At 38.1% G+C, this 18,772-nt stretch overlaps 2 protein-coding genes across 5 annotated transcripts; one reads left to right on the top strand and one right to left on the bottom strand.

Moving 5' to 3' along the window:
- Positions 1-989: 989 nt before the first annotated feature.
- LOC146576243 (immunoglobulin lambda-1 light chain-like) lies at positions 990-7,845 on the top strand. 3 transcript variants are annotated; one of them, XM_085272652.1, is made up of 4 exons: positions 990-1,029; positions 1,122-1,440; positions 6,336-6,370; positions 7,072-7,845. In XM_085272652.1, the coding sequence occupies exons 1-4, from the start codon at positions 990-992 to the stop codon at positions 7,392-7,394; spliced, it is 717 nt and encodes a 238-aa protein (XP_085128778.1). In that variant the 3' UTR covers positions 7,395-7,845. The 3 variants fall into 3 exon arrangements, with proteins under 3 accessions (XP_085128778.1, XP_085128777.1, XP_085128776.1); XM_085272651.1 differs by having other exon boundaries at positions 1,122-1,446; XM_085272650.1 differs by having other exon boundaries at positions 1,122-1,458.
- A 3,223-nt stretch (positions 7,846-11,068) lies between these two features.
- Positions 11,069-17,733, bottom strand: LOC146576242 (immunoglobulin lambda-1 light chain-like). Of its 2 annotated transcripts, none has more exons than XM_085272649.1 (4): positions 17,642-17,733; positions 17,236-17,558; positions 12,442-12,475; positions 11,069-11,571 (listed from the first exon to the last, which is right to left on the bottom strand). In XM_085272649.1, the coding sequence occupies exons 1-4, from the start codon at positions 17,679-17,681 to the stop codon at positions 11,249-11,251; spliced, it is 720 nt and encodes a 239-aa protein (XP_085128775.1). In that variant the 5' UTR covers positions 17,682-17,733; the 3' UTR covers positions 11,069-11,248. The 2 variants fall into 2 exon arrangements, with proteins under 2 accessions (XP_085128775.1, XP_085128774.1); XM_085272648.1 differs by lacking the exons at positions 17,236-17,558; positions 17,642-17,733 and adding exons at positions 15,716-16,041; positions 16,133-16,188.
- Positions 17,734-18,772: the final 1,039 nt, after the last annotated feature.

Here is an 18,772-nt window from a genome sequence, read left to right as displayed (position 1 = left end):
TATTAATGGATTGGATTTATATAGTGCTTTTCAAGGCACCCAAAGCGCTTTACAATGCCACTATTCATTCACTCTCGCATTCACACACTGGTGGAGGCAAGCTACGGTTGTAGCCACAGCTGCCCTGGGGCAGACTGACAGAAGCGAGGCTGCCATATTGCGCCATCGGCCCCTCTGGCCAACACCAGTAGGCGGTAGGGTAAAGTGTCTTGCCCAAGGACACAGCGACAAGGACAGAGAGCCCAGGGATCGAACCGGCGAACCGGCCTGCACACAGCCTAAACATGACACTTTGAAATATAATTTAAAATAGCCAAATTTAAATATAACCAATCAGAATTTTTTTTATTTATTACTTTTTATTTAGCAAGTTTTAATTTTGATTAAACTGTTTGTTCGTAACAATGAAGGAGATAGCATCTCCGTCAGCTATCATGATGCAACTGCTGTGACAAATTTTGAGATAATTATATAATTTTTATTTTGCTGCTGAATCTTAATAGTTTATCACAGGGTGGGAATTTCAAGCTGCAAACTGTTTCTGTTTTTAAAAAACTGTTTTTATACATCACATTTTAAACAGCCCCATCTTACTTACAGATATTTAGTTGTTTAATTAGATGATTCCACTGTTGTGCAAAGTTTGACATGTGAGAGAATAACTTACTGTGAAAATGATTTTCTACAGAGCTAAAGCTGAAATGGCAAACTTTATGTTGCTTCAGAATATGCTAATCTAATTATAGTTTTTAAATACAATACAAGTTAAAAGTATAAAATATAACCAACCATGGAAAAAGAATGGCTATTAACCATTCCAAAATAATTTAAAAAAACCTATATATACAAGACATATTATTATTGTTATTAATATTAATAACACAGGCAAGCGGAAAAAAGAAAACTCCAAAGCTCCTCCTCCTGTTAGTTGTATTAAATAGCTCTTCCACCATCGTCTCTCCACTCAGTTCTCAGCCCACTCAGACAACATGCTGGTGACTCTCTGTGCTCTCATCACTGCTCTAACATGTAAAGTCTAAAATATATTGAAGAATAGACTTCATGTTACAGTTAAATGTCAGTGTGTTTCTCTTGACTCCATGTCTTTTTGTTGTTTGCAGGTGTGAGTGGTGTGACGGTGCTGACACAGAAACCTCCTGTTTTATCAGTGAGGAAAGGAGAGACAGCCACCATGGACTGTAACCTGGGGACTGTTACTGGCAATGTTGCTGCCTGGCATAAACAGATTCCAGGAGGAAGTCCTCAGTTTGTGCTGTATTTTTATCATGGCTATAGTTCTCCAACCTATGGCTCTGGATTCTCCTCTTCAAAATTCACATCCACTCATCAGTCAACAACAGATTATCGTTTGATCATCAACAATGTGGAGGAGGGAGACTCTGCAGTCTATTACTGTCAGACATGGGACGGCTCTGCTAGCAGTGGGGTATCACAGTGATTCACACTGTGACAAAAACCTCCTCACAGATACTTCTGCTTTTTGATGCTCTTTCACATGCTGAAAAAAAGACACATCCGAGAAACACACTGAAATCCCACCACCTTCAAATAATGTGTTATTTGTTTTGTTTTGTTTTTTTAATTAATTTTAATATTCATCATTGAAAATATGAATAAAGCAAGCAGAGGAATATAGAGATATTATTCAGCCAAAACATGTCAGAAGAGGACTAATACTGTATATAACTAAAAGTTATCTATAAGTAATAGAAATTTAGTATGCACCAGTCTCAGCTCTTAAATAGTGATGACTATACATCAGGCAGAAATAAATATTTGACGAGAAGAAAACGTGTGATGTGTGAGGATAAGGGCATTTGCATTTAAACTACAACTGTTCTGAATTTGTTGAGACTTGTTCTACCTCATGTTCTTAAAAACGTTACTGTTTATTCTTTTCACATAAGTCCTGCTCACATTTCAGCTAGAAAGAGATTGGTGTTAACACCTAAAACTGTCAATAATCAGTTATATAATATTCATTCCCATAACAACAATATTTTCATGAGCAATATGTCATGACAGCCATAAGTGTGTCGGTTGAACATGAGCCAGAAACATTTAATTGATGTTATTTGCATTATAAATGATTTTTTATTCTATGAATGAAAATCATTTTGTTGAATCTCCTCCTCCTTTGGTTTGCCTCTCCTCTGTGTCTTTAAGTGTCAGTATCGCTTCACTTCTCACTACAATCCCACTCACATCTCAGCTGAACAGTAAAGATCATTTACACCTCACACTGACAGCATGCTGTGGATCCTGTGCACTCTCATCACTGCTCTAACATGTAAGATCTTCTGTTTTAGGGTGTATATTTTTGGAGGTAAACTTTTCATTCATGTTTTTGTGTGTGTTTCCTGGCAGATGTTGATGCAGTGATCGTGTTGACCCAAACACCTGCTGTCCACACAGTTTCTCCAGGTCAAGAAGTTGTTCTCAACTGCAACATAGAGAGATATGATAGGAATTATGTTAGATGGTATAAACATGTTCCTGGAGAGGCTCCTCAGTATGTTCTAAGATTTCTTCATTCTAGCAGCTCACCCAGCTTTGGAACAGGATTCTCCTCAGACAGATTCAACTCTAAATCCTCATCAAACATTGATTACCAGTTCATTATCAAGCGAGCAGAGACAGGAGACTCTGCAGTGTATTACTGTCAGACATATGATGACTCTGCTTCTGCGTACGTATCACAGTGATTCAGGCTGTGACAAAAACCTCCTCAGTATTACTTCTGCTTTTAGAAAGACTTTCATATGCAGATAATATATATATCTAGTGAACTATCTTTAGACTGTGTTTTTAAACACTGGAATGTTGTTGGTGTTTTTTTTTATTCATTTTAACCTTGATTATTAAAAGTATAAAAAGAAAAGCACTGAAAAATACATCTCATTTACTAACATTGGCCCAAATTATAATATGTAAAAACACATAAACCAAACTATCCAACATACGGTGTTTTATGTTTTTGCAAGTTATTTTTAAATAATAAAGATTTTATAGACTATACTCTCAGCTCTTTCATGGTTATAATTGTTTAATTGTTACATTCCAGCTGCAGTAAATGTGGCAGTAACCATATTCTATCTGTCAGACAGAACAAATCAATAGAAATACACTGGATTCATCAAAAAAAACACATTTTTAAATGGAGAAGCAAATTGTCATTTCATATAGAGATGTGTTTATGATGTTTGTCTTAATTGTCTTAATCTGATTTTGACATGGTTACTGCTGCGAGATCGATCAACTTTAGACCAGACAACAAACGACGGAGACTCCAGAAAAGTGCAATCAAACGATGAGTTTGATTGTCACAGGAGAACAACCAGCCGTCAGCATACGGAATGTGTTGCTCTGACAAGAATACACTGGGTTCTGGTTTTATAGGGTAAAATATCACACCTACGTCAATACAGTTCAAAAATGCCTGGTGACAGACGGGCAAAAGTTCAACTCGTGCAAACAAGGGTACATCACGTACATATAACCTTACACCGACATATAACTTCTCCTTTCTACATTACTTTCCTTTTAAGGTAATAACTTCAGGTCTTAGCATCTCTGAGAGCTAATAATGGACCCTTGTCATTAATCACTAAGTAAAGTACTTTTGCAGCCAGTCTCAAACTGAAGTAGAAGCCAGTTAGGCCTTCCCTCAGACCTGCTACTTGATTAATATGTGTATTGTAAGCGTGCATGCAATTAACCTGCTATGTTCTCATCTCCCCTCAGCATGTATCATCTGGACACTCTCACCAGTGAAGCTTAAAACCTTCTAGAATGGAACGTCAACTCTAACCAAGCACATTTATGCATTGTGTATAAAATGAACTCAACCTGTAAAAATAGAAAGGTCAATGTGATGACAGACATATTCAATGCAATATAAACCCTGTAGGAAATATTACTGATAAATGATACTGTGAAACATGTTATTAATACATTCTTCATAAGGCAAACCACATGGTATCAACAAAAGAATCTCTGAATCCCAACCTTACATATATAAATGTTGATGTTTTTGCTTTTGAAACTGTAATAACAATTCTTTTTAACCTTTCTAGTTTGTTTCCCCTCATTTCTCTCATTAACAAGAAACTTGTGTTGCTGAAGTGTGCCAAGAACAAAGGTGCTGCTAAGAAAGATATCCATCTCTATCTGGGTGTTTATAATAGTTCAGACAGATTTAGTACCATATAATAAACCTTCATGTTAGACGTTTATAAGCCAGAAAGTAAATCTAGAAAATTGAAGACAAGAACACTAGAGATTTCATTCTGTTACCTTTTTTCAATAACATTATTTATGTAAGTCAGGTCTTTAAAATATGACCATGAACTATAACACTGAAGGTGTGATTTACTACACTAAGTGTAAATACAGTTGAGATTGAAATAACTCCATACATATAGATACAGAGAGACTTCACTAAAACATAATTAGGTCATGCATTATTATAATTACACATTAGTAAGCATTAGTAAGGTACTGGTAAAAATATTAGTCCTTTACCAGTCAAAAGTTTTAGAACACCCCAATTTTTCCAGGTATTTATTGCAACTTAAGTCACTCAACTCCAATGAATTGCTTGAAATGGTAGTGGTGAACTGCCAGAGGTTAAAAAAAAAAGGTAAGGTTACATCTTATGCCATCAGCTTGCCCTAGGTCACGGTTTCCTTCCACATATAGCTTTGCAAAAATTGCATAAAAAGCGCTTGCAGGAACAAAAACATAATATTCCAGAAACACGCTTTGCCGATCCGATCAGCTGTTCGTAACACTTCCTACATTGAAATAAGAACTATCGCATGTCCGCCATTACCTGCCAGAAACTGGAAGTGACATCATTTTTGCGGAAAATGTAGTTTTTTACTTGTAGGCCTTATAAGCATATACTGGTGTTTTTAAAAGTCATGTTTGACTTTGCCTCCTTTGTCACCGATTCTGTTCATAATTTTTATGGACAGGATTTCTAGGCGCAGCCAAGTGGCGGAGGGCTTTCACTTCGGTGGCCTTAGAATCTCATCTCTGCTTTTCGTGGATGATGTGGTTCTGTTGGCTTCATCGGGTGAAGGCCTCCAGCTCGCACTGGAACAGTTCGCAGCCGAGTGTGAAGCAGCGAGAATGAGGATCAGCACCTCCAAATCTGAGGCCATGGTTCTCAGCTGGAAAAGAATGGAGTGCCCACTCCGGGTCGGGGATGAGTTCCTGCCCCAAGTGGAGGAGTTCAAGTATCTCGGGGTCTTGTTCGCGAGTGATGGGAGAAGGGAGCCAGAGATCGACAGACGGATTGGTGCTGCAGCCACAGTGATGCGGTCACTGCACCGGTCCGTCGTGGTGAAGAGGGAGCTGAGTGTAAAAGCGAAGCTCTCAATTTACCGGTCGATCTACGTCCCTACCCTCACCTATGGCCACGAGCTGTGGGTAGTGACCGAAAGAACGAGATCGCGGATACAAGCGGCAGAAATGAGCTTCCTCCGAAGGGTGCCTGGCCTCACCCTTAGAAATAGGGTGAGAATTTCAGCCATCCGGGAGGGGCTCAGAGTAGAGCCGCTGTTCCTCCACATCGAAAGGAGCCAGCTGAGGTGGTTCGGGCATCTGACAAGGATGCCTCCTGGGTGCCTCCTGGGGTTGGTGTTCCGGGCATGTCCCACCGGGAGGAGGCTGGAGAGATTATTTCTCTCGGCTGGCCAGGGAACGCCTTGGTGTTCCCCCGGATAAGCTGGAGGAGGTGGCTGGGGAGAGGGAGGTTTGGGCTTCTCTGCTGCCCCCACGACCCGACCCCGGATAAAGCGGAAGAAGAGGGATGGATGGATGTTTAACTTCATGCTTTTCTGAATAGTTTCTGGGATGCTTAGAACTCAAATTGCACTGCTGGAAATAGGTTATTTTGATGCATATGCTGTTTTCTTTGCAAATTTGCATTATAGAATTGTTTTTCGTTTTTTCTGCAGTATATAAAAATTGGTGTATCTCAAAAATAAAACTATGGGCTATAACAGTTGTGTTGATGTATAGCAACTTGAAATGCTCCCAAAAATGGCACTACAGCATGTAAAAATATAAAGTAAGCTCTGGCAGACTTGGTTCTATGGTAGGTCTTAAAGGGTTAAGGAATTTTTAATCATTAAAAAGTATATTGGAAAACATTATATCATTGTTGTGAAATATAAGCAGACTGATGAGGCGCATGATATGTTGACAGTGAAAGTTGGCCTAAACAGGATGTTTCAGTTCCTCTCCCCTCATCAGTGACAGTCAGGAGGTTTTTGTACAGCCATGTATACAAACTGAATCACTGTGGTATTCGGACAAGGCACCAAGCTGATTGTGACAGGTAAGTGCTGTTTAAATTGATCCTGAAACATTAGAAGATTTCCGGTAGTTTACTGAAAAGTTCTTAATTTAATATTTTTTATTGTTCATAATCCTTTTTTTATATATTTATAGTATCTGATGCAGAGCCAACTCGTATTTTATACGTTAGAAATGATTATGAGTTGTATTAAAATCAAGAAATGTTTTCAATCAATTTAAAAAAAATGTTGTTTACTGAAAAAGTGAAAGATTTTGTCATTCAATCTTGTTATTTTCAAAGCATTTTCATTTTTAAAGAATGCATAAGTCTATGTTGTCTTTTCTCATTAAGAGTTTTACCTAATTTAAACATTAATGTAAAGTACAAAATTTTAAAATATCTAGGTTTAAACCTGTCACCTTTGAAATTGAAAGGAATGACTTGCATTGTATAGCATATGATTGTTGACATATCCTCCAGAATTAAATTAAATTCTCTTTAATGTAAAATTAGGGCTTAATTTAGTTTTGTTTTATTTTTTGACAGTTTTTAAAACCAGTTGGAAATGTGTGATTACCTGTTTATTTATTTGTTTTTTTTACAGAAAAACTGTTTATATTGTTTGATTTTTATGGGATTTATCTTTATTCTGTATTAAATCTTGTTGATTTCACCACTTCTACTTTTATTACTTCAGTTCTATTTTTCCTTAACATCTTTCATCTTTCATATATTTTCAGGCTCCAGCCTCTCTCCTCCTGTCCTGACAGTCTTCCCTCCGTCCAGTGCTGAGCTCCAGTCCGACACAGCTTCTCTGGTCTGTCTGTCCAGTCAGTCTGTGCCTTTTGCAGATGTGAGCTGGTTGGCTGCTGGGAGTCCAGTGAGCAGTGGGATCTCTACCAGCACTGCTGTTCAGAGACCAGACCAGACTTACCAAATCAGCAGCTCTCTGACCATCCAGACATCAGACTGGAACATGGATAAGATTTATACATGTAAAGTGTCTTTGGGCTCACAGACTTCAGAGAAAACCATCAAGAAGTCAGAATGTTCCACTGAATAGTCGAGGATCAGAATTTTAATGCATTTAAATTCAGCTTTTTCAATGTTTGTGCTGTTTGCTTATTGCAAAGCTGATATTTTAGAAATCAGAATAAAGCAAAAGGTTCACATCATTTGTTCATTTGCATTTTCATAAACAGATATTTGCAGTTGTTATGCATTAAATCAATAAAAGCATCGGTTTAAAAATCACTGTTTCCTTGTTCTAAAATAAAAAAAATATTTCACCGTTTCACTGAGGGGTACACACAGGAAAACGATCCATTTATAAGCACATCATTTTTTTAATGTTTTTCGTTATAAATAAAACATAAAGACATTCTGAAATGCATGCTGTGAGGCATTTGTACACTAGAGAGCATCACTTCATAATTTTACCTGAGTACAGAGAGAAAAAGTGTCACTGGTTTGAAATGTTGGTTCGAGAATTACAGATAAATCTTCACACTCAGTTAGTGATGCGTCAACTCTCAACTCCTCCCTCTCTTCCTGCCTTGTATGCACCTGCAGGTCTCAGAATTTTATTTATAACTACACATGCAAATTAAGATGTACCAGCTCTCTGTCAAATAAAATGGAAGCTGCTTACTGGAAATGTTTTATTACTAAAATTTGGTTATTCAGAAACAGTCAGCTGAATACTCTTTCATTGGTACAAACTTACCTTTATGTATTGATTAAAAAGACTAAAGAAAGTCCATTGCTGTGCTTTTTCTTATCACTTTTTCTTCCTGACCTTTGTGCTGCTGTAACAAGTCAATCTCCCCAGTGTAGTAATAATAAAGCCCATGTCTATTTATATCTGTCTGATTTAACCTATATAACCTGACCCACTGCCATATGCAGGTTTGCTTTGGAAGTTTTTTGACTTTTGACATTTTTGTCATTATTATATGTATTTTTTCAGGACTTTTATGGTTTCTTTTTACTGTTGCATCTTATTGCTTTTCTCTATGTGGGCAATTCAAACACAAAGCTGTTTATTATTTCCTTTTCTTTTAAAAGTCACCATCAACTGTCTTTTAGACGGCACATTAATCCCTTTGGGGGTTTTGTGAGTAAGGACATCCAGCATCAAAGTCTGCCAAGTCTAACGAGCAGAGCTCATTGCTAGGCCACACCTTGTGATTTCAGTAGCAGCCAAAAGCACTGCTGATTTAAAAACAACAAATGCATTCTTTATTTTCTGACATTTGATTTGCTGCATGTCACCAAATGGTTTGGCAATTAAAAAAGAAAAGTAAGAAAAGTTCCCCAAAAGTTGCTCATTAACTTTAATATCCAAGAATAATCTACAGAAAGCTGAAGCTGAATTTCTGCACTTGTGACATCTCTTGTTAATGAACTTCAGAATGCTTGTCAGGGTCCCCAAGCAGTTATGAATTATATTGTGTTATGTATATGTATTTGTTATTCTATGCTTTTGTTCGGTGTTCCACTTATTGTATGTGTCAAGCACCTGCAGGCCTGATGGGTGTGGTCCTGCTAGAGGATTGGCCACACCTGAAGCCCCACACACACCTGCTGCTGATCAGGCTCGTCGGGGGAGCTATTTAAGAGACTGATGGAGCGCTCACTGATGCTGGACCATTGCATGAGACTCCACGTTAGTCATACAGTTTCGGTTTAGTCCTTGAGTGCATGCCTGCTATAGTATTGTGTCCTGCCTCTATTGTTTTCCCCAGAAGAGGTGTGGAGCACCAGACAGCAGCCAGCACGGGGAGTGCTGAGACACGGGAGCGGAGAGCACTAAGACACGGACTTTTCACGGAGGACGCGACACGGGAGTCAGGGGAGAGCACGGGGATTTATTGTTGTTTTTTCCATACACTGTAAATAAACGCACTGTTGCACACAGAGCTCCGCGCCTGGGTCCTCCTTCCCACATCCCCCACGGTCTGCCACACCGTCCGTGACAATGCTTTTTTTTATCTGAAATTTTCTCCTTTGTTTTCTTTTTTTTAACTTTCATTTTCTTTAAACATCATGAGGGAGGACATGGCAAAGAAGTAAGACAAATAGAGGAAATAAATACACAAGCCTATGTATGTGTCGCCCACTTAAAATGCCAATCATCCTCAGCTGTTTTAATCGACTTTGTGTTATAACCTTTTTGTTTCTGAAGGCCTTGGTATAATTTACAGATAATTTTTCCATTAATCAGTTTGCTTCAATCAAACTGTAGGCATTTTGTCTCGTTTTGTTTTCATAGTTTTTAATCATGTTTACCTATAGTTCAAACAGAAGCACCAGAACAAACACACATTATTCACACATTAAACCTCACATCATCACCTTTTAATTCAATTCAGTTTTCATAAAGACTAGAACTTTAAATATAGCACAAGCAGAAAACAATCGAGAGAACTAAAACCATGACTGACACTAAATTAAGGAATATTAACAAAACTCAAAAACACATGAGCACTGTGTTAAAGACCCAGTGCCATGACACTTTTAAAACGAAGAAACCTCCAACAGAACCAGGGTCAGTGAGGGGTGGCCATCTGCTACGACCAGTTGGGGTGAGAGGAGGCAGACAGCAAAAAAGATCAAATTCAATGTGGCGTATAAACACAGAGAGTAAAAAAAAGGGGGAATGAAGAAAGACATCATAAGAAGCCCTCAGCAACTTAGGTCTATTGAAGCATAACTATTGGAGAATTCAGGGTCACCTGGTCCAGCCCTGATCTTATGCTTTATTGCTTTATCAAAAACAGTTAGCGTGGGTGTCTGTGAATCCAATTTGGAAGCTGGTTCAACAGAAGAGGGGTGGGAAAGCTGAAGGCTCTGCCTCACATTCTACTTTTAAATACACTAGGAACCACAAGTAAGCCTGCAAGCTGGGAGGTCTTTAAAAAAACAGGACTTGAATTGTTTGGACCTTGTATGCAAGTAGAAGTATTTTAAATTTGATTGTGGATTTAACAGGTAAAGCAATATATGAGAAATATGCTCTCTCTCGCTAGCCCTTATCAATACTAATAAATCCATTTTGGATCAGCTGAGGGATTTTCAGGGAGCTTTCAGGGCTGCCTGATAATAATGAATTACAGTAGTCCTTCATAGAAGTAATAAATGCATGAACTGGTTTTTCAGCATCATTCAGACGGCTTCTAATTGTGGAGAAATTGTGTTAATGCAAGAAGGCAGTCCTAAATATTTGTTAGACATACACAACAATGTCTCCTATAGGAAGTAGATCAGGTCAGCTACTAATCAGAAGATTGGTGGTTTGATCCCTGTCTGCTCCAGTCTTAATGCCAAATATCCTTGGGCAAGATACTACTGCCTGCTTTATTTTTGTGTATTAGCCTGGCTTAAAGTCAACAAAAAATATTTTCACAGTATGAGGCCTGTCAAGCAGCGTTTTTATATGAAAATAAATTTACATTTGAGAATGTTTTCAGTCGGAGACAGTCCCCTCTTACTTGACACTTAGAATCTCACCACTTGATTTGCATAAAACTCTAAATACAGACAAGAAGCCTGCAGGTGCATCCTGGAAATAGAGAGAAGGTGTAAAATAGATGATGCCTCACTGACAGTCAAAGAAAATTCAGTTTAATTTAATACTCATCTTTTTTCAAACCTCTTTACTATTGCAGGTAAGTTAAACTAGAACAAAAAATATGACAAAAAGAGGAAATGCAGGATACACATCAATCATTTTGTTACAATATTTTTTTATTATTATTTTGCTGAATAAACATATAGCAAAGGCCAGTAGAGCACATAAATCAAACAGTCACAACAGTAACTGCTAGTATTTTATAACATGAAAATGAACACTAAACAAATGCCAGGAGCATTAAAGAGCCAGATAGATGTTAAATGCTGATTCTGACCCTTCTACTACTCAGTGGGACATTCTGACTTCTTGATGGTTTTCTCTGAAGTCTGTGAGCCCAAAGACACTTTACATGTATAAACCTTATCCATGTTCCAGTCTGATGTCTGGATGGTCAGAGAGCTGCTGATTTGGTAAGTCTGGTCCGGTCTCTGAACAGCAGTGCTGGTAGAGATCCCACTGCTCACTGGACTCCCAGCAGCCAACCAGCTCACATCTGCAAAACGCACAGACTGACTGGACAGACAGACCAGAGAAGCTGTGTCGGACTGGAGCTCAGCACTGGACGGAGGGAAGACTGTCAGGACAGGAGGAGGGAGGCTGGAGCCTGAAAATACATGAAAGACATTCAGAAACATTGAAATAAATCAATTAAATACTAGAAAAGTTTTTAAGAAAAGAACTGTGTAAGAGACAGCAGTGGATGAATATAATCTATCTGTTATTATAAATGATAACTTATTGTAGCCATGAAAAATATCGCATCTGCTAAATTAGAACTAGTCCTTTATAGCAGCTGAGATTTCATGTACAAACACACAAACAAGAGAACCATTTCAGGTTATGTCCTACAACATCATCATGAAGCAATTTACTATAAAATATAACTAATATCTTCCAGTAAAACTATAAATAAATAGTATCTAAAGCAGTAGAAATGTTACATTTCAAACACATAAACATTTACATCAGTCAGTATTTTTTAGTCTGAAACTCTTTAGTGTGAAATGAAACAATACCATCTATGATAAATGTTAAACAGAATACAGTTAGCTCTAAAACTGAACCAGATTAAGGTCAGAATGTTAACTTTAATTTAGTGTTTTGCCTTTTTGAGATTTGACTTTTAGATTAGTTACTACTAATCAAGACTGAATTATTCTCAAATTTTGTCTTTAAACAATGTCTCATCAAAGTTCAATAATACTATTGCTTCATAGGAATGACAGAGATAAATATCTGCCTCTAATCACGAAGTTAAAGAATTACATTCAACAGCATTCAAGCATTTCAAGCCTCATCTAAGAGGCTTTTTCAGTTCTGAAGAAACGAATTGAAGAAGAATCTTGTATTTGAAGGCTCATTAGAATATTAATAATTAATGATTAAAAATCTGAAACATAAGATATCAAAACATAAACACTGAATAATATTAAGAAAATCTCTCCCACTTTATAATCAGTTTAAAAGTACTTACTTGTCACAATCAGCTTGGTGCCTTGTCCGAATACCACAGTGATTCAGTTTGTATACATGGCTGTACAAAAACCTCCTGACTGTCACTGATGAGGGGAGAGGAACTGAAACATCCTGCTGAGGCCAACTTTCACTGTCATCTTTATTTTCCCCTCATCAGTCTGCTTATATTTCATAACACATTGAATGACTGAGCTTTTACTTTACTGTCACATTCAAGTTTGTTTGTCTTTTTCCTTTTTATAAGTCCAAATCAGATTGAGATGTGAGCAACGCTGTTTTTGTCATATCTTTAGCCACATCTGCATCACACAGTACATTTGTAACTTGTTATTCATAAGACTACGCTGAAGCAGTGGATAAGATTTATTATCTCACACTTTAACTCTCTGATTTCATACAGATATAAAATCAATCATGGTTAGATTTTAAAGCTGAAAGTATCATGCTACTGGGTCTGGAACCCAGCGTGTTGTGTTTTTGATTAGTTATACAATTACATAATTTCCCTAGGGATTAGTAAAGTATGCTGATTCTGATTAGTTATGTTTTGATTTGTCGGTTTTATTCCCGTTATTGTTTTCTGCTTATGTTACATTCTTAGTTATAGTCCTTGGGTTTCTGTTACCTTCCCTTCCCCGTGTTCCACGTTTAGTTACTCTTCTCTCAGTGCTCCATGTTCACTTTTCCCTGTCAGCCATGTCTCCTTATTTGTCTGTAAGTAAGCCTTATTTGTATTTCCTGTTTTACTTTGGCGGTCTTATGTCCTGCGTTCAGTGTTTTCAGTCTTGCTTCCTCCCCGTCTTGTTATGTCAGATTAGTCCACCTGTGTTTCCCTCCTGTTTCCCATTCCCTTGCTACCCCCTGTTATATTTAAACCCTGTGTTGTTGTTGTTTTTTATTGCAGTTGTTATATCATTACCCTACAGTGGGGCAAAAAAGTACTTAGTCAGCCACCAATTGTGCAAGTTCCCCCACTTAAAATGATGACAGAGGTCAGTAATTTGCACCAGAGGTACACTTCAACTGTGAGAGACAGAATGTGAAAGAAAAATCCATGAATTCACATGGTAGGATTTGTAAAGAATTTATTCGTAAATCAGGGTGGAAAATAAGTATTTGGTCACCTCAAACAAGGAAATTCTCTGGCTCTCACAGACCTGTAATGTCTTCTGTAAGAAGCTTTTCTGTCCCCCACTCGTTACCTGTATGAATGGCACCTGTTTGAACTCATCATCTGTATAAAAGACACCTGTCCACAGCCTCAAACAGTCAGACTCCAAACTCCGCCATGGCCAAGACCAAAGAGCTTTCGAAGGACACCAGGAAAAGTATTGTAGACCTGCACCAGACTGGGAAGAGTGAATCTACAATAGGCAAGCAGCTTGGTGTGAAAAAATCAACTGTGGGAGCAATCATCAGAAAATGGAAGACATACAAGACCACTGATAATCTCCCTCGATCTGGGGCTCCACGCAAGATCTCATCCCGTGGGGTCAAAATGATCATGAGAACGGTGAGCAAAGATCCCAGAACCACACGGGGGGACCTGGTGAATGACCTGCAGAGAGCTGGGACCAAAGTAACAAAGGTCACCATCAGTAACACACTACAACGGCAGGGAATCAAATCCCGCAGTGCCAGACGTGTTCCGCTGCTGAAGCCAGTGCATGTCCAGGCCCGTCTGAAGTTTGCCAGAGAGCACATGGATGATACAGCAGAGGATTGGGAGAATGTCATGTGGTCAGATGAAACCAAAGTAGAACTTTTTGGTATAAACTCAACTCGTCGTGTTTGGAGGAAGAAGAATACTGAGTTGCATCCCAAGAACACCATACCTACTGTGAAGCATGGGGGTGGAAACATCATGCTATGGGGCTGTTTTTCTGCCAAGGGGACAGGACGACTGATCCGTGTTAAGGACAGAATGAATGGGGCCATGTATCGTGAGATTTTGAGCCAAAACCTCCTTCCATCAGTGAGAACTTTGAAGATGAAACGAGGCTGGGTCTTCCAACATGACAATGATCCAAAACACACCGCCCGGGCAACAAAGGAGTGGCTCCGTAAGAAGCATTTGAAAGTCCTGGAGTGGCCTAGCCAGTCTCCAGACCTCAACCCCATAGAAAATCTGTGGCGGGAGTTGAAAGTCCGTGTTGCTCGGCGACAGCCCCAAAACATCACTGCTCTCGAGAAGATCTGCATGGAGGAATGGGCCAAAATACCAGCTACTGTGTGTGCAAACCTGGTAAAGACCTATAGTAAACGTTTGACCTCTGTTATTGCCAACAAAGGTTATGTTACAAAGTATTGAGTTGTATTTTTGTTATTGACCAAACAGATGCCATTCATACAGGTAACGAGTGGGGGACAGAAAAGCTTCTTACAGGAGACGTTACAGGTCTGTGAGAGCCAGAGATTTTCCTTGTTTGAGGTGACCAAATACTTATTTTCCACCCTAATTTACGAATAAATTCTTTACAAATCCTACCATGTGAATTCATGGATTTTTCTTTCACATTCTGTCTCTCACAGTTGAAGTGTACCTCTGGTGCAAATTACTGACCTCTGTCATCATTTTAGGTGGGGGAACTTGCACAATCGGTGGCTGACTAAATACTTTTTTGTCCCACTGTATGTGCTCCCTGTACATTCATTGGTTTCTTGTGATTCATTAATTTGGATCCTTCATTCTGCCTGCCACACAGCCACACATGACAGAAAGGTTCTCAGTATGTGCCAGTCAAGTAATTTCAGCCATCCTTTATTATTTTGGAATTCTAAGGTAAAAAGAAGATTTGTCAAAACCGTGTAGTGACATCTCATAACTGAGTAAATATCACAAAAACAGGAATGAATGGTTGTTTGCAAATATGATAACTTAGAAACTGTTGACAGTGAGTATAAAAAGCAAGAGAAATATATAAGTGTTTCCACCTTCAAATTTGAGCATTATAATGTCGTCACATTATATTACTAGTTTATTCAGATGAGTCTTCAAAACAATAACTATAACTCATATCATCAGTGTTTCTGGTTCATAATCATTTTTACATGTCTGACATAAAAAATGTTCATATAAAATATATTAGTTAATCATATGGTGGAACAACGTTAGTGCAGTCTGATGTTTGTCAATAAAAATAACATTTATTTAATCATACTTTCTTTAGGTGGTGAGTATACACTGTCTTAGTTATCAGTATGTGTAAAAATCCAAAAAAGGAGAAGTAACAGTGAGGAGGTTTTTGTCACAGTATAAATCACTGTGATACGAACTCATCAACAGAGTTGTCATGTGTCTTACAGTAATAGACTGCAGAGTCTCCCTCCTCCACTTTGCTGATGATCAAACGATAATCTGTTGTTGACTGATGAGTGGATGTGAATTTCGGAGCAGAGAACCCAGAGCCATAGGTTGGAGAACCCCAGCTATGATAAAACCTCAGCACAAATTGAGGAACTTCTCCTGGAATCTGTTTATACCACCGAGCAGCACTGCCAGTAACAGTCCCCAGGTTACAGTCCACGGTGGCTGTCTCTCCTTTCCTCACTGATAGAACAGGAGGTTTCTGTGTGAGCACCGTCACACCACTCACACCTACAAACAACAAGAAGACATGAAGTCAAGAGAAACAAACAGACTAATAAATCTTTCTTGAGGTCCGATTGGACGCATAAGTCCTCTTTACATGTTAATGCAGTGATCAGAGTACAGAGAGTCAGCAGCATGTTGTCGATGTGAGCTGAGAATTGACAATAAAATGTGAAGAAAATGTGCTGGTTGAGCCATTTAATATAACCAGGAGAAGGAGGAGCTGGGAATCTCTCTCTCTCTCTCTCTCTCTCTCTCTCTCTCTCTCTCTCTCTCTCTCTCTCTCTCGCTCTCTCTCTCTCTCTCGCTCTCTCTCTCTATCTCTTTCTTTCTGGATTGTTTCCTTTATTAAATTCTATTAAATTATCTATCATTTCTGATTTAACTACATATCTTTTTACCACTGCCACTAGATTGAGCCTTCACATTTATCATTCGATGGAATCAAGTAGAGATTTCAGCTTTTGTTTAATGTGGACCATTCTTTTGTAAAGTTTATATATCTGAAATAAAAGGAAGCTGGTAAAACTCATATTAAAAAGTAATACTGCCATTACTGTGACTATGACTAATGGTAACATTGAAACAGGAGTTTCAGGTGCACTGGAAGACTTTAAACATTGGGGGCTCAGTACAGCGCTGAAATCTTTTGGAGTTTCTCTTAATAACAGCACCTTTTTAATTAAAAGGTTATTTATCATATTTTATTGTCAAATTAATATAATTATAGATACATAAAATATCAACCAATATGTACTGCCTAGAGCTTGATGTCACAGAATGATACTGAAATAAACAAACAGTGAAATTTGATTTCTTCTTGTTTGTTACTATTTGTTATTTTAAGCAACAGGAGTAAAACCTTCAGAAAAACAAGTGAAAATGTTGATGAAGTATTCATATGTGAGACAGTATGCTGACAGTACTTAGTTCAATTTTTAAATTTTCTGATTCATCAAAACTAATTTAAGAGCAATATATGACTGAATTTTTTGTGTGTATTAGTGAATCATATCGTGAAACAACATTATTGTTTTCTGATGTTTGTTAATAAAAATAGCATTTATTTAAAAATGCTTTCTGTGGGTGGTGAGTGTACACTGAGCTTTCACTTATGTCTTTGTTATCAGTATGTGTAAATCTCAAAAAGCAGAAGTAACAGTGAGGAGGTTTTTGTCATGATGTAAATCACTGTGATACATGCTCATTAACAGACCTGTCCCATGTATGGCAGTAATAGACTGCAGAGTCTCCCTCCTCCACATTGCTGATGATCAAACGATAATCTTTTGTTGACTGATGAGTGGATGTGAATTTTGGAGCAGAGAACCCAGAGCCATAGTATGGAGAACTCCAGCTATGAAACATCCTCAGCACATACTGAGGAACTTCTCCTGGAATCTGTTTATACCAACGAGCATCATTAGTAACAGTCCCCAGGTTACAGTCCATGGTGGCTGTCTCTCCTTTCCTCACTGATAGAACAGGAGGTTTCTGTGTCAGCACCGTCACACCACTCACACCTGCAAACAACAAGAAGACATGGAGTCAAGAGAAACACTTTGAAATTGGTATATATGTGTGCAATATAAGTCAAAGTGTTTACATGTTAGAGCAGCGATGAGAGCACAGAGAGTCACCAGCATGTTCTCACTGTTTGACGAAAGATAGACTTGCAGCTGTGAAACGGACTGTACTGCTTTTGTTGGATGAAGAGGGGAGGTGCTGCAGGAGCAATTTTATAAAACAACTAACAAGAGGAGGAGCTTCAAAAATGTATATGCAACATTTTTTTGTCTTTACTATATTTATGTCTATTTGTGTTGGTCTCCCGCCTATCAACCCATTACAACATTATTCTTTTTTCTTTCTTTCTTTTTTAATGACCTTTTTGTTTCCTTTTGTTCATACTCACTCTGAATATATCTATCTGCATGCATCTCTCTGCTTTAGATTAGACATGAAACTTTCCTTTTTGCTAAAGCATATAGTTAGGAGTGGATCAGGTGACCCTGAATCCTCCCTTTTTTTATAGTGCAATATATCAAGGCAGCTGGGGGATTCCTATGATTCACTGAGTGTTTCTTCTTCAGTCACCTTTCTCCCTCACTATGTGTCTGTACATATATACATGGTGCCAATATGTTTCCAAACAACAAGAAGACACGGAGTCAAGAGAAACACACTGACTGATAATTCTTGCTGTATAATTTGGTGTATAAGACTCTTTACATGTTAGAGCAGTGATCAGAGTACAGAGAGTCACCAGCATGTTGTCAATGTCAGCTGAGATTTTACGGTAAGATAAGAAGAGGAGGTACTGGAGTAGCCATTTAATACAACGAGGAGGAGGAGCTATGGCGCTCTCACTGAATTGTTTCCTTTGTTAAATTCTCTTACATTTTCTATATTTTCTGATAAATAATGTCAAGTGCTTTTAATAGGTATCTGTTTACCACTGCCACTGATTTGAGTCTTCACATTTATCATCAAATAATATATTGACACTACTACTGATTAATTATACCTGGTGGTAATATTAGTGTTAGCAACACTGGGCTCATCTAACAAACTGAGGTGTAATGTTGTTAAAGGTGAAGGTAATTAAAAAAAAGAAGTTCATTCATTATCAGTATTTTTTCACTCCTTATGGAATGACTGGAAATATTTAATGTTTTTCAGAATTCATGAAAGCTGTAGTGTCTAATTCAAGTTTTCCTTGTAATATTGAATTACT

This window comes from Mchenga conophoros, linkage group LG4, assembly GCF_057382185.1.
Source record: "Mchenga conophoros isolate Kocher_MC1m ecotype Shallow Benthic linkage group LG4, M_conophoros_male_GT1.1, whole genome shotgun sequence".
NCBI lineage: Eukaryota > Metazoa > Chordata > Actinopteri > Cichliformes > Cichlidae > Mchenga > Mchenga conophoros.
Note: the sequence above shows the minus strand (reverse complement) of the source record. Positions and strands in the feature narration are given on the sequence as shown.

What these genes read in the sequence shown, in the direction of transcription:
- LOC146576243 (XM_085272650.1), top strand. Translation starts at nt 990, where the DNA reads ATGCTGGTGACTCTCTGTGCTCTCATCACTGCTCTAACAT. An exon ending in TCTCATCACTGCTCTAACAT is followed by an intron (nt 1,030 to 1,121) that starts GTAAAGTCTAAA and finishes TGTTGTTTGCAG; the next exon opens with GTGTGAGTGGTGTGACGGTG. An exon ending in AGCAGTGGGGTATCACAGTG is followed by an intron (nt 1,459 to 6,335) that starts ATTCACACTGTG and finishes CTGAATCACTGT; the next exon opens with GGTATTCGGACAAGGCACCA.
- LOC146576242 (XM_085272648.1), bottom strand. Translation starts at nt 16,172, where the DNA reads ATGCTGCTGACTCTCTGTACTCTGATCACTGCATTAACAT. An exon ending in TCTGATCACTGCATTAACAT is followed by an intron (nt 16,042 to 16,132) that starts GTAAAGAGGACT and finishes TGTTGTTTGTAG; the next exon opens with GTGTGAGTGGTGTGACGGTG. An exon ending in CACCAAGCTGATTGTGACAA is followed by an intron (nt 11,572 to 12,441) that starts GTAAGTACTTTT and finishes ATGTATTTTCAG; the next exon opens with GCTCCAGCCTCCCTCCTCCT.